At 32.4% G+C, this 16,218-nt stretch overlaps 1 protein-coding gene across 1 annotated transcript in view; it reads right to left on the reverse strand.

Moving 5' to 3' along the window:
- LOC127714833 (uncharacterized) overlaps positions 1-16,218 on the reverse strand; it is a 36,347-nt gene that overhangs the window by 5,021 nt on the left and 15,108 nt on the right. The window contains exons 2-4 of the mRNA XM_052220864.1: positions 3,244-3,466; positions 2,442-2,659; positions 894-1,074 (exon numbers count right to left, since the gene is read on the reverse strand). Of these exons, the coding sequence (XP_052076824.1) occupies positions 894-1,074; positions 2,442-2,659; positions 3,244-3,466 (622 nt within the window). The remainder of the gene's footprint in view (positions 1-893; positions 1,075-2,441; positions 2,660-3,243; positions 3,467-16,218) is intronic.

Below are 16,218 nucleotides of genomic sequence, written 5' to 3' on the forward strand. Positions count from 1 at the left end.
ATAAATCCGAGTTACAAACTAAAACCGAGGAAAACACATCAACTATAAGAGGAAAACAACGGAACAACAGAAACACCAAAGTGCAACAAAAACAAACGCCAATGCAACATACATAGACACGAACTATTTGATAACAACTGCCATATTCCTGACTTGGTACAGGACATTTTAAGAAAAAATGGTGGGTTGAAACCTCCCGCCTATATGGCAATGTTAAAAATACCATTAAAATGACAACATTACGTGACAGGAATACAGTACAAATAAATGCAAGAACACTTAGGACAGAGAAAAACACAAATAAATAATATAATAGTACATTTCGACATGTAAACCACAGAATAACAACGAACACCTAAAATTAATTTACGACAGTACACAAATACAGCATAATAGAATTATGAACTGTGTCAACACGGAGCCTTGGCTCATACCGAACAGTAAGCTATAACGAGAAACACATATGAACCACACCAACAAACGACAACCGCCGAACAACAGGCTCCTGACTTATGACAGGTGCATACAAATGCAGCGAGTTTAAACGTTTTGACAGGCGCCAACCTCCCTCTAACCTGAGGCAGTAGTGCAACATTACAACATAAAAAGACACACTATAAAATACCAATTGAAATGGCTTAACTCGAGCAAAAAGACATTTAAACAAAAACAAGCAAACATACACTGAACGAGTTTGATCTATGACACAATATAAATACAGTATTAAAACGTAGGTGTCTATATAACATAGACGTTACAGGTAGTAATAAAAAAGTTGTAAGAAGAGTGTCAAAAAGACTCGACGCCTAGATAGATTAAATGTTGACTTTTGCTATTTTTAGACACAATATATATACAAATGTTGATAAAGTTCTTGTATTTTCATTATTTACCTGATCGATTTATATTCTCTGTTTCTAATTTTGATACTCTTTCTGTCAATTCATCCAACTGCTTTTGTTGATTAACTTCCTGTTGAATTGAATCGATATCAATAGAACCGGAAAGGGTGGATTCTAATAGAAATGAAATTTCGCCATTGCCCATTGCTTCTTGTGCAAGTCTTCCAATAGCCTAAGTCATGACAAAAAAAATGTCTATAGTGAAATGTTACTCTTTTAACGTTAACTTCATTGGAATTTAATCCCGTTTTCTTTAAGATCATGTGATAGCAAATGAGTGAAGTTATAGATTTCTGTAAGCTTTGTCATGTAATACGACGCTTGTTAACATAGACTGAATATTAAAAGCAAAAAAAAAAACAAAAAAAAAACAGGATTGTTATAACTAAATAAACCTTCGATAATTTATTTCGAATAATTAAAAGACCATCAAATTCTTTTTATGTTATAGAAAAAAGTTATTTTTTTTAGAAACTGCAGTAATGTCGTTTTCCCTCTTTTTAAAGGCACGTTACTTTTTAAATTTATTTCTCTTAGCTGCAATTTGTTGTGACGGAATAATAGGAGAAATACCTATGATTTCTGTTAAAGTCATGAACTGCTACCGAAGAATGCCTAATTTGCTAACCTGCACAAGAGTACGAAAAACATTGCCATTCAAATTCATTGCATTTTCGTGTAATATTAGTCTTTGGACAGGTTTGTCTTTCAAATATAGAGCAATCGGTTGTCTTTGACCAGAAAAGACACCCGGAAAGGATTGTTGAATACCCGAAAAGGTGAATACGTTCGTTTTCATTTTGAATTTCTATCAAATGAAATATTGAAGTGCTTTTTGTCATAATAGCAGTGGTTAAAATTTAACTTAATTTGCTTAATTATAATAGAACTCTGTAAAAACTATACTTTAATTTCCTGTTGCTATAATAGATTTGTGTTGAATTAATTATGGCAGACCAGTTTTGTAAAGTTAAATTCATTTTGTCCTCGCGCTCTGAATTTGATAAAATACAACGGAATCAAAGACGCTTGTGGATTCATTATTAATCGTGGGATATCAATTTTCATAGATTCCATGGATATACTAGATTAACCACAAACTTCAGTGTTAAACGAAGTGCTCTTGTTTTGGTTGGTTCTTATGTTGTTTCACCACGAATCATGTCAAGGGAGGATTGAGAGCTCGCTAACATGTAAAACCCTGTGATATTCCTCTTGGGCCTGTTCAAAGGCAGTAACCTACATTCTCGTGGTCGTTGTTGGTCGCTCTCTTCTATATTTAATTTTTGTTCATTTTTATAGAATTAATGAGGGCGTTTGTTTTCTCTTTTGACTTAATTCACATTTTGCCATACCGAGACGTATTATAGCTTATTATACACTATACATGCTATACGGTATGTGTTTTGGCACATTTAGCTCAAAGACAGTACAATAACATGTGATTCTTTCCATCTCTGTCTTTTGATCTGTATGGAATTGACAATTTTAACACATATCCTTACGTGTATACTGTTATCATTGTTATTATACTGTTACCTGTGAAACACAGCGCCAAATTGTATGGAATTCGTCATCTGAAACACATCCATCTTTTGAGTGGACAATTACATTTCGGTAGTGTCCCAACCGTGAAATGTCAGATCCGGGATTTATCAAATGGTCAGGTGGAAGTTTCCCGGAAAAACTTAAATGCGTAAAGTTTCGCAATAGGAATGTCATTAAAGTCATGTCAAAGTTCTTTGAGGACACTTCACCTGTGAAAATAAAATGTTTTAATAGACTGATATAACCATTAACAAAGTAAATTTTCTAATAAATGTTTTTCATGACGCTATTACAGGACGTCTAAAAATATACAATGAAATTTCCCAAACATTTCGACCTAAACATCTAAATCTTGCCTAGGGATACATTTGCATTGTAATTTTACCTATAAAAGTTTTAGCTGTGTTATCTCTTGTTAAAAAAATATTTGTTCTGTCACGTTGTATATTCCATATTCCATATTTTAATGATTAATGTGTTTTATCTTTTGTTTTTATTTATCACTATGTTAATTCATTTTTTGTGACACCTGTTAATAACGTCAATTTTATTATATGAAAGTTGACCATCACAGTACTTAACCTTTTTATTTAAAATCTGAATTTGTCGAAAATTATCGTAAATACCTATGTATTGCTGATGTTCCCACGTTTTTAAAATAGCCTTCACTCTTAGCACTGTATACGTTACACATGTATGTAAACCAGACGGACTAACATTTTACCTTATGTAAACTTTTAATATTTAAAAAATGGCATACTTAGATGTCTCAATTTAATAAACTCTGAGTTACCTGCTGGATATAATAAATCATATTGTGTTTGAGTTATTATTCTTCTCTCTTTGAGTTCGAATATTTTAATCTTGTTCTGTAGCAGTAATGCTTGAAGTTTGTCAGGATGAAATTCAAGGTCAAAGTATCTCCTGAGAGCACGTGGTGATATATGTAACAAAAGGCATGCAAGGCGTAAAAAGCGAATGACGTCATCCCTCAATTCTGGTCCACAGTTTTCCATCTATAAATAGTAATTATTCAGTAAGAACTAGAGAACATCAGTACAAAGTAAGGTCATCGAATTTTCAACCCCCTTATAAAGAAATACAAAGTTGAAATACACAGGTATTTCTATAAACTAAAACCGTGTCCTCATTGAGGTAAACTCGTTGTGGTGTAAGTGTACATAACACTTAAACTAAACTCTATTGCGTTCCCATTGATAAAATGGTTTTCCCTACATGCTGTCAACAGTCAATGTAGGCCTTGTGTAGGTTAAGTGTTCATTAAACTAGATATATAGAACGTTGTTTTTATAATGAATATTTAAAGATAATAAATATATTGAATAATTATGATTATAATGATATTATGAATCAAGTTATTTACCTATGTATATGTCATTAGTGGGCCATCTTATTTTTGGTAGGAGGGGGATTGTATACGTTTTGCTGATGGAATATTCATTTTACACGATTGATACATTTGTAGTACGGCTTATTCATTTAACGCAAATATTATTTTCACTTTTTGTACACAACTATTTCTTGCGAAGTTCTGCATTTTGTCGAACAAAATATTCTTTTTCATCATGTCTTGGACAAATTAATTTTTTTACAGTTAGTACCAGTCAGGCCGGACTATTAATTTCCAAAATCACCCTATGGGTGACTTGGGAATAGAATATGGTGATTTCGGTCTTTTCCATGGGCCGCAAAACCCTTACAAAAGTGCACGGGGCGACCATTGGATATGCGGGATGTACAAGTACTCAGCCACGTTCGATCAGAAAAGGGACATTAAATCAGATGCCTCGTGTAGAGAGAGTGCGACGATCTGAGCACGGTTAGAACCTTTGCAACAACTCTTTAAGGGGTCTGTAGGTGTCCTTTGCAAGGACACATTTCTGTCCGTACCTAATATACTCTCATTTTTCAATGGCAGTCCAAATTGCCTCGATCTCTATCCTGTCCGGTTTCTATTACAGGACCTACCTATATTTAGGTCTTTCCACTTTTCTGTGGAAAGACCTATTCTTTTGTTCTGATTATTAGGTCTTTTCACTTTTCGTGGAAAGACCTTTTGCTTTTGTTCTGATTATTTACTTTTTCTTCTGCCGTCCGAGATTTTTGTTTGTTTTAAGTCATATCGAAAGGATATTTGGCCAATGATGTCGTACAGTGATGGGGATTTCCTCATTCACCCTGTGTAACCGAACACTTATTCTTATAGGAGTTATCTCCAAGCGTTCCTTTTTTCTTGTTATTTTTATTTCTCTGAAACCGTAAAAGATATCAACAAACTTTTTTCTTTAAATTGTTCGTCTACTCTTAGGAATGTTTTGGTTAAATTTAACCGAAGTGATTTGATCACATCTTATGGGAGTTATTTCCCTTTGAAAATTAAACATAAGTGATATGTTGAATAAATTCATACAGCATAAGTCATAGAGGCCTAAAGTCTTTTGATATGAAGTCCTTGGTCCATTTAGAGGAAATTTAGGTCAAGGTTAAAGGTCAGGGTGGTGTTCTTAATTTTGAATTTTGCTTGTTATCTTTATTTAAAAGAAACCGTAACAGTTAATGATATAATGTGTTTGCCAAATAATTGTTTACGATAGGGCGCAACTTAATTTTAAGTCGAAGTGTTTTGGTCACCCCTTTTAAGAGTTTTCTCCCCTTATGTATTTGAAATCAGTATAACTCCTCAACCATACAAGTGAATGATCTGGGATATTTTTATTTGAGATCACTGACCTATGACCTTAAAATTGAGGTCAAGGTCAAAGGTCAATTTCACGTTCTAGATTTTGACCTTTGCTAAAAATTCATACTGGTTCATTATAAAACCATTAGTTCTTTTGCATTTGGGTTGGTAGACATTTGACCTTTCAAAAGGTTAACCGGAAGTGAAATAATTTCAACCGGAAGTAGCCTATTTCATGGCCCAAGACCACAATTAATGATCCCACTTTTCGTTGTCCACGAAGATAGTTCCTTTTAATTAGAGTGTATTTTTTCTTAATTTTTTTTTTCCCTTCCTCACTCATCATTTCTTAGTTTTTTTGGGGTGGAAATAAAAGAAGAGAGGTGAAATAAACTTTTAGATGTTGTATTTTAACTGATTTTGATATGGAAAGAGTGATTAGTCCAGGAGCAAAAAGGTGATATGTACAGGTGAATTCAGGAAATATTGAATTTGTACTTTGACAACTTCCCTGAATAATCTATTGGTATTAATTTGTCAAACTACATGAGAATAAATGATTTCCACTTTTATTTGATAGAAATTTTGAAAAAAGTGACATTTCAGCTTACATGCACAATTTTGAACTTTTTCAGTTGTTTCAATATTTTTACAAAAGTAGCATGCTTACTATATTTCTGACAAATTTTTCTTGTTTTCTATTTGTGTTTGTGGTATCTTATGTAGATGTTTAACTCATTTTTTAACACTGAACACAAAAAAAAAAGTAGATAAAATCAGAATAAGAGTGCAAAATGTGCTGCTTTAATGGTCTTAGTCTAACGGTCAGTATGAAGCAAGTGAAAAATGAGGTTCTATGCACATACAAGTTGAATTCCTTTTAGTAGATTTCACTGAATCTGTATCAAAAGCACTTATTACTGGTTGTTTGGCCTTGTCTGTTTCACAGACTACCTTTATTTTCTTTTGTTTGATAGCTAATGGTTAAAATATTGGCCTTTTGAAGCTGATATTTCATGCCGGTTTTAAAAAGTACAGTAAATAACTTTGTATCAGACAATACTGTCTACATTTATAGTTGGAAGTGGCAGTCTTGTTGCATCCAGGTTCCATGTTTTATCATATCTAAGCAAAGATTTGAGCAAAAAGAAGCATATCTCCATCTCCCATATTATTATATGCTTTTTAATATGCAAATGTGGGGAACGGCCTAAATTGACAACCTGTTTTTTAAGCTTGACATTGCAGAAGACCATTTTATCCACATGTGTTATGATATTTAAAACTTATATTTCCATTAAAAGTACATTTATAACATGTAAAAGGTTTTCTTATAACTTACCAACTTCAGAAAATTGTGGTATGTGAAAAATATTACACTTCATATAAGGCCTCACTTCATTTGAAAACCTCTATTTTCTGGCACATGCTCATATAAAATTAACTTCTGGCCCTTTTTTATAAGTCTGATACATGAAGTATGCTATCTGTTGCTTTTAATAGGTGATAACATATACGTAGAGACATTAAAAAGTGCAAGTTTTGGTATTTTTTGGTTTTTAAAAGCCCAAATTTGATAGTTGAAATTGTTCTCATTCAACGCTACAACTCAGCACCCAAAGTTCTGATATAAACAATGCCACATTTTTTTATAATTGGTATCATATGTCTTTGAAACTTTGTAAACTGTTTCAAAATACACTAAGCTTAAATCATGCCAAGTTTTATTAGAATTGGTCAAGTTTTAGACCCCTAATAGGCCCAAGACCACGATTAATGATCCCGCTTTTCGTTGTCCACGAATATAGTTCCTTTTAATTAGAGTGTATTTTTTCTTAATTTTTTTTCTTTCCCTTCCTCACTCATTTCTTAGTTTTTTGGGGGTGGAAATAAAAGAAGAGAGGTGAAATAAACTTTTAGATGTTGTATTTTAACTGATTTTGATATGGAAAGAGTGATTAGGCCAGGTGCAAAAAGGTGATATTTACAGTTTTCGGAACATATCTGGACTTGTCCATAGGGGTATGGATGTGTATTGGCTAAATTTGTAAGAGTGATTGGTTCAATCTTTCTGAATTTTGGATATATTTTTGGACTAGTACTATACATTACACACACAAAAGATTTGACAAAAATGCATGGTGCAATTGTTTTGATGAAACAAAACGTTATAAAGAACTAATAGGGGAATTTAATTGTGGTCTGTGGCCTCATACTAATTCAATGAAAAAGTAACTAGAAATCTTATATTCTTAAAATCAGTTTGAAGTAACAAATTATATGAACCAGAAATGACATTTTCTTTTTAAAAATTTAATTCTTTATTATCGAAGTCGGGGTGGAAAGACCTTCAATTGTTCTCTGAACAATTGGTTTTTAATTATTTTTTTTTCTTCCGCCTAATTATTTTCTTCTTCGCTGTTTGGTTGTTTCGCAAGATGTCGCTTAGATATTTGGTATATGATATCTAACAGTTTATACGCTTTTGAAACTGACACCGCTTAACCGAATACTTTTCCATGTAAGAGTTATCTCCCCGAACACTGTTTTTCTTGTTATTTCTTATACTTCGCAACCTTTGAAGAAACCGACAAATTTATTTTTCCAAATTGCTCGTTATATCCTCAGGATGTTACGGTTTATTTTGACCGAAGTATTACGAAGACTCCATATGAGAGTTATTCCCCCTTATGTGTTTGAAATAAGTTATATGTATTTGTAACTTGTAAACCATAAGTAATAGAGACCTAGGGTGCTTTGATTTGAGGTCATTGGTCCACTAAAAGAAAAATGAGGTCAAGGTTAAAGGTCAAGGTCATGTTCTAAATTTTGATTTTGGCTTAACTAGGGTCTTTTGATTTGAGGTCCTTACTTTATGACCTTGAAATTTAGGTCATGGTCATAGGTAAATTTAACGTCCTAGATGTTGACGTTTGCTTTAACTTTATATTTATAAATGATAGAGCCATAGGACTTCTTGCATTAGGTTGCAAGCAATATGAATATGTTATAGAAGAGCCAACCAGAAGTGACCTTGTGTGAACCGGAAGTAGCTATTTTTGTACTTATCTAATGTAAAAGTATATAGAACCACATATTTTTAGAATCAGTGTCAAGTAAACTATCAAATTATACCGGAAGGAATATTTTCAAACCGGAAGTAACAAATTATCTCCCTTATTTCAGACAAACGTGTATAGAAACCATATATATTTGGAATCAGCGCAGAGTTAACTATCATTTGACACTGGAAATGACATTTTAAACTTGATTTTAATATTTTCATATCAAAATACATGGTTTTTTGGTGGAAAGAACCTTAATTGTTCTCTGAACAAGTGGTTTTTAATTTTATAGTGAATTTGGACTCGTCCTGAACATGAATTGAATATTTGCCACTGGACGTTAATAAACTAATAATCAATCAATCTATCAGTTCCAAAATACTTTTTTTCACCTATTGTTATTTTGATTTGCCTGTGAAATCGTGACTTCTTTAGAACTCTCAAAGTTCTCTAAATCAGTATTACGATTTTCTTAAGGTACCGACCATTTATTTTCGTACTTTTATATAAAAAAAAAAGAATTTTCAAAAACATACAGGAATATGTTTTAAACTCCATGTTAAATCCCCCGCCCTTCATTTTCAATGGAATCAATCGATTTTTCTCACTTTTCTCTTGCAACAAGTTATTTTTCTTTAAAAAAAGGTATTAAACAATTAATCACCCATCCCCTCCCCCCTACAGAAAAAATATAGATTGGTCTGTGCCTAACTGAGAAATTTTTATTTCAATACTATGTAAAATACTTGTTAATTACGTGTACATGTTGTTTACTGGTGTGAACAATATTTGTGTACGTGTGACATGGGTAATTAAAACCGATGTACAGATGAGAACAAATTTCATGTGGAACCAATGTGTTCATTACATGAAACTAATTGTAAACAGGTTTACAATACGGTGTGAACACGAACTTAGATTAACTGTAAAAATATAGTTTTATACATTGTGAAGACAGTACAAAAATGAAATATGAAAGCCAAAAGACAATGAGCGAGAAATGTGATTCTTTGTAGGGGCTGGTAATTGCATGTTGAGAACTCATAGCTGATTCTCTACGTAACGATCATGTTGTTGGTAATCGATAACCATTATATCATATATTATATTTAGTTTACAACAAAACAAAGCCGTTGAAGTGCTTATGTTTATTTTCGAAGACATACTCTTTTGTATAGACAGAAAAAAACGATAATTTAAATGTCATTGAATAATTGGTGTTAAAATATAAAAAGAGGGTAAATCAGTTTAAAAAAATTACATAGTAATTCTATCGAATACAATGTATACATTCTAGCTTAAGATTTAAGACTACTACCTATACCAGAAAATCTGCCTCATATGTAAATTTTTGAAGAAGTTAACATAGAATTAGTTTTTGAGGGGAGTTGACTAAAATTATCAGCTGGATCAGTTTGGCATACTTGCTGATAATAAGAGTGTCCCCGTTTCTCGACACACTTATAACTATCCGCTTGTGTCAATCTGATATTTTTAATGGCTGTGGAAATAACGCTTGTATACATATCAGTTTTGAATCATTTGACGGGGAATGATCGAACTTAGTTGTCTTTCTAACATGATATGTTTATGATAACCCTGTTGACAAGGCTGGGTTAATGTTTGGAGTTCAGGCTATTCTGGTTACTTTCAATCAATTTATAATTATAAAAATAAGAAGACGTGGTATGATTGCCAATGAGACAACTCTCCACAAGAGACCAAATAATACAGACACTAACAACTATAGGTCATCGTACGGACTTCAACAATGAACAAAGCCCATATCGCATAGTCAGCTATAACAGGCCCCGAAATGACCAATGTAAAACAATGCAAACGAGAAGCTAACGGCATAAAATGTTTCACACACGGACTTGTACTAAGGAACATATTAAAGCTACCACAATAGTTGATCAAAGTATGTCTCAAGAACACGATTCATATAAAAATATTTGCAGAGTTAAATAAAAAAAATATCCTATACCCTTAAAAGATGAAGAAGATTCCATTGAAGCGAACAAAGAAAAAAGAAAAGAAAAAAGAATGAAAATATTCCATAAACATGCCTCAGAAGCTGATACTAGTCTCCCACCCATATTGTCGGTACATGTTTATGCAAGCCTTAATCAATATATTTTTTTTCAGCAGTCCAATTTACCTGCTCTTTGTTCGATCCACCTATTTGGTAAAGTGTTGTATTGTTAATTTGCCCTTGACCTGAATATGCACGAAACAGATGTCACTGGGTGTTACGCAATAATTACGAGGGCTTTCAAATAAAGAAGATATAAACCAGTAAAAGTTTAATTTTGGCAGCTTGAGTTAACATATATGCACAAATAAATAAGTATAATATACATGTACACACAAAGATATTTATATAATACAATACAAAAGATACACATACAAATAAACTAAATAAAGGGGGCCCAAAAGAAATAACAAAATCAACCAAACAGCCCGCCAAAAAAAAAGAGAAGCTTTAAAAACAAAATAAATTAAATACCCAAAAACAATTATACACACACACAAACAGAAGAATTGAACCCAAGGAATGAGACACTTCCTTGTAAGTTCAAGATGAAATAAAAAGGAGTAAGAAACTTCCTTTATACGACACACTCAAGAGGATATGACGGTCTCCACTGTAAGTGCACTAACTTCAAGTAAGCTTATGAACCCAAAGGATAGCACACTCCTTTGTAAGATCAAAATCCTAAGGGATAAGATTGTTCCCTCATAAGATATACATCGAAGTGACGAATGTTCACCTTTTAAATATGTACAAAACATACAAACAAAAATTAAGATGATATATATTGAGGCCAAAATAAATTATAAATCAAGAACTAGACTATACAGATTACATATGATTGATAACATGTTGGAAGCATCTGCGAAGTTCGTATTGACCAGCCCCATTTAGGTACAACCCTCCGTCCTTAAAGGCAAAAAGAGACCTTATAGGACGCCCTTTTACAAAAAACCTTCTATAGGATTTTATAAAGTTAATGTTACATTTCGAACATACAGAAAGTAACTGACTATTAATATTAGAACACTTAAATCCAGTTGATTCAACATCTACAGGTCTTGGTAAAATAGAGGATATATGCAGTATAATATGCGGAGACATGAATTTAAATTTAACAATTAACTCTCTAAAATCAGCAATGATTCGATCCACAGAAAAATCTCTTACGTCGTTAGTGCCAACATGTATAATACAATAAGAATAATTATTCAAGTTAATTTCTCCCTGATCCAGTTTCTTCTTTAATGTAGAGATGTGGTGGCCAATGTGGGGATACATTGAAATATGATACGTCTAACTCGAACAATTTCAAATCAAATAATAAAGGAACAACCTAACAGTGTGAGTAGATTTCACTCACTTACAAATATATATTATTTTTTCTATGACCTTTCCGGTCAATTCAACAGACGAATTTCAGCCGTGTAATTACTGGTTTTTAAATTATAAAAACAAACCCAAAAATATACCAATCAAAAGTTTGTACTTTTGCAACCGTACGTATACAATTAAGAGTATGTGGTATGATTTCCAATGAAGCTATCCACTACAGTTCGTATGACGAAGAAATAAGCAAATATATAGGTCATAGTACGGCCTTCAACAATCAGAAATACCCATACCGTATCGTCAGCTATAAAAGGCCCCGACATGAAAAATGCAAACCAATTCAAGCAAGAAAACTAACGGCCTTAATTTTTTAAAAATACAATTACCGAAAAAAATATGAAGGACATAAAGCAACGACAACCACGAATTTACAGACTTCTTACTTGGGACAGGCACATAAAGAATGTGGCGGGTAGAACATTTAAGTTCGCACTCAACCTTAAGCTTCATCTCACATCGGGCAGTAGTGTTACAGCATATCATAAGAAACAAACTGTAAAAATCCGTTCCCGATGGCATAACTTAAAAAGATGGGATCGAAGCACACAAAAGCAAGTAGCATACAAGCAATAGACACATGGCACCAATAAAAGAGTAATTGTAGTTACTGACAGCTAAAAGTGCGGAGAAATTGTAAATTGTAAATTGTTTGCTATAATATGGTTTACGTAAACTCACCTTATGACAATGCTATTGAAATATTTTGCAGTATTTTAGAAAACGATTTTGCTATGTATCCGTGTATTATTTGTTAATAAATCTTAGTCTTAAAAAGAATTTTCTAATATATAAGGTCATAAATTTGGTTGACTTTTGAGGCCAAAATTTTCTTTTGCTTTAAATACGCTAATGAGAAAAAGATAAACTATGCCAATACAGACGTATAGGTTTTCGGACTTCTGACAAAAAAAGTGTTGTTAAGTATATACAAGAAATCGTTAAGAAAAATCTGTCATTTTCTCCATACCCAATTTACCCCTTACACTGATTTGGATATGGACTGGTCATTGTTATTGAATCTTACGGAATTGGATGAGAGTTATTTTTGCTTCACCTTTACCTGTTTCCCTTTTCAAATTTGTAATGCGTGTATAATGTCAGAACATAAAGTTGTATTATGTTAACATAATTGATTACAAAGACAGGGATAGCCTCAGCTGGCCCTTAAAGAAAATGTGTACTAGTTCAATGAAAATGGACATCACACTAAACTCCAAAACATATAAATGAACTAAAGGCAACAGTGTATACCGCTGTTCAAAAGTCATACATCGATTGAGAGAAAACAAATCTGGATTACAAACTAAAACCGAGGGAAACATATCAACTATAAGAGGAAAACAACGGAACAACAGAAAACAAACGCCAATGCAACATACATAGACACGAATTATTTGATAACAACTGCCATATTCCTGACTTTGTACGGGACATTTAAGAAAAAATGGTGGGTTGAACCTGGTTTTATGGCTAGCCAAACCTCCCGCTTATATGGCAAAATTAAAAAACAAACAAGACTAACTAAGGTCAGAGGCTCCTGACTTGGGACAGGCGTAAAATGCAGAGGGTTAAACATGTTTTGTGAGATCTCAACCCTCCCCTTAATATACATCTGAACGTAAAAATTATAGTCAGATTCAGATATGATCAAATGATCGTGTCAGCAAGAAGAGGAGTACAGATGGTTTCCATGGGAATGTTCCTAAACTTAGGGGTCTGAATAGGGTCACAGATGAGAGAATAATCTACATAATAAATGGAAAATTTAAAAGAGAAATTGGGCTTGAAATGAATACACCAAGGAAACCCCTGAGTCGAGACCATACTATTTATTGCGCCATAATTTATTTTGTTGGAAGTTTCTTATCTGAATGGCTATACAATATAATAAAATTCTGTATATCTGAAAACAGGTTAGTTTGCATTCCGTTTTACACACGCGTGTACAACTGTTCAATTGCTTTTATCAATGAAACAAAAGATATTACTTTTTCACACAATTTTTGTGAATTGTTACAATATCAAATTAGCACATTTTTTTTTTAAAATATGAGAAAATTATTGATCAAGCGATTTCATTTAAAAAAAAATCATTGAAAAATATTTTACACACGTCTGCGCAATGTACAAAGCTTACATGCTTTTTTTTTAACAAAATCAAGGGTTTTTGAGTTATATTTAGTAGTTTCATGTATCGGTTTATATCCAAATAAAAGCAGAGAGTTAATGATGTCAGAATATGACTGGTCTGCCAATTATATGCATTATTGTACACGAAAAAAATTCAATTTGATCATTTTAAGGCTGGATTCGTCTACTTCACAAAACCGTGTAAGGCATTATAGTAAATAAATCATGTTCTGCCGACTACATGAATCATTATTGTTTTAAAACGAAATTAACCTTGTATATTATTGCTTCTCATCACGATGCATGGCAATTCAATAGTTTCATATGGTATACACTCAATTTTGCAATTATTACTTAACAAAAGTTTGTTCTAATTAGATATTTACAATAACTGTCGAACTCGGAATCCTATTATGAATAAGACTACCTTTTATAAAGGTATACGATACAGGTGATTTCAGAATAATATTAACGTTAATTTACACCGTGTAACCATGCTGAATTCTATAATTTGTGTCTATTACTGTAGTTTGTAATTTCACATGTTTCATCATGAAAACAAAATACAAAAAAATCGTTTATCAGAACGAGTTTACGAGATTGTTACTGTGGATTCATTTATTTTCGTGGATTGAGGAAAACTTGCATTTTCGTGGATATTTGATTTCGTGGTTTTGCCAAAGTCTGCATAAATTTCTATACAAAATTTGCTATTCGTTGGACATTGGAATTCGTGGTTCTCGGGTAACTACGAAATCCACGAAAATTGGTATCCAACGAATGATAATGAATCCACAGTAATTAGGATTCAACTAACTTATCTGAATGAAGGGTTTTGGTATTTTTGTAAATTCAATGATAGCTCTAATCGTAGGTGGAGGAGGCGTTACTTCATTTATGCTCATCATTCTTTCGTTAAAAACCAACAACCCTATTTTTCTTGGTTCCTATCATCATTTCTTTTGGAAAAAGCAAGAATAGCAATCCTCCTTCTCAGGTTCAATGATCCTATTTGATGTTTGTTTCATCTATTTTCAGCCAGTCAGTACGCTGTAAACCTCTTAAATGTTTTATCCATAAATCAAGTGAAAGGATTTCCAATTGGAGCATCCTATCCTAGTTTTTAATTGTCGAAACATATTTAGAAGAAAACACTAATATTGAGTAGCAAATGGTACAAAGAAAAACAACGTGATGAAAAAGCACACGCGGCAACAAAATCATTTATTATAACCAGATAGCTTACTAAACCCAACCATTAAGCAAACAATGAATAAAATAAACATCAAAAGGCAAAAAAGATTTAATGTTGGTGGAGTGAGGTAACAGAGGAGTGCTTAAAATAAAAGAAAATAAACTTCAGTTAATAAATTTGCCATACAAACGTTAAAATATTGTAACTCATTTTTTTATATTAAATAAAGTGTAATATACGCTTGCTTGACACTTTTGCAATGCCTTCTCTTTCAATCGAGAAACGCATAAGAATAACGTAAAGTATAATGCAAAAAACAAAACGCTCTCCATTTAGAAGCAAAAAATAGGGTTAGGAAGTGCATGCATTATTTTGGTTATTCAAAAATTTTATTCCTAGATCAAAATATATTTACTCGGGTAATAAAATTTATCCTATCCGTTAGTTGGTTTGTGGAAAATTATACCAGACAATAGATAGTCCGAATGAACGAGTACAGGAAAGTCACCGGAGACATAATGGAATATCAAATCACCGTTGAATATTTCATAAATACTACTAGAAATAATAACAGTATATAATGTTTCTATTATTTTTAGAGCGCCCCCGTTTTTTCAGTCTACTCGGAATCGAGTAGGAGTCATACACCATTTGATAATCCCTAAAAGTGTATCAATGATGTAACTAAGATTATTTTTGCTTGAATGTCTTGAATTGAGAGCACGTTACGGAGAGAATTAATTATATACTCGGACTTTATAAAACTTCACCAGTGTCTGAGCAGAAAGTTGATGAATAGATTCTAGGTACTGACGTTGTATAACATCTTAATTACATGTTATAGTGTTCTTTTATTTGTCTTTTGTAAATTATTGCTTTTACTGTTTTGTCTATTTTTAGTAATTTTTATTTGACGTGGCTCGGTACTTATACATCCCGTCATATTGTTTTTGTGCTATGGTAAATTTTTGTATTCTTGTCTTTCGGTTTTGCTAATGTGTTTTGTCTATATGCCTTTTTGTTTTTCTTTGTTGACATATTTGTTTGTTTTTAGTTATTAAGATTATAACTAAATGTTGACTGCTATACCCCCATTTTTGACATTTTTACCTATTACATGTATGTCTGTTTGTTTTGTTCACACATTGTTGTCAATATTATGGAACTTTATGCGACTGTGATACAAGTGAGAGGTTTAGCTACATTGTAGCTATAAAACCAGGTTTAATCCACCATTTTCTACATCAGAA

Source organism: Mytilus californianus, unplaced genomic scaffold, assembly GCF_021869535.1.
Source record: "Mytilus californianus isolate M0D057914Y unplaced genomic scaffold, xbMytCali1.0.p SCAF_9, whole genome shotgun sequence".
Lineage (NCBI taxonomy): Eukaryota > Metazoa > Mollusca > Bivalvia > Mytilida > Mytilidae > Mytilus > Mytilus californianus.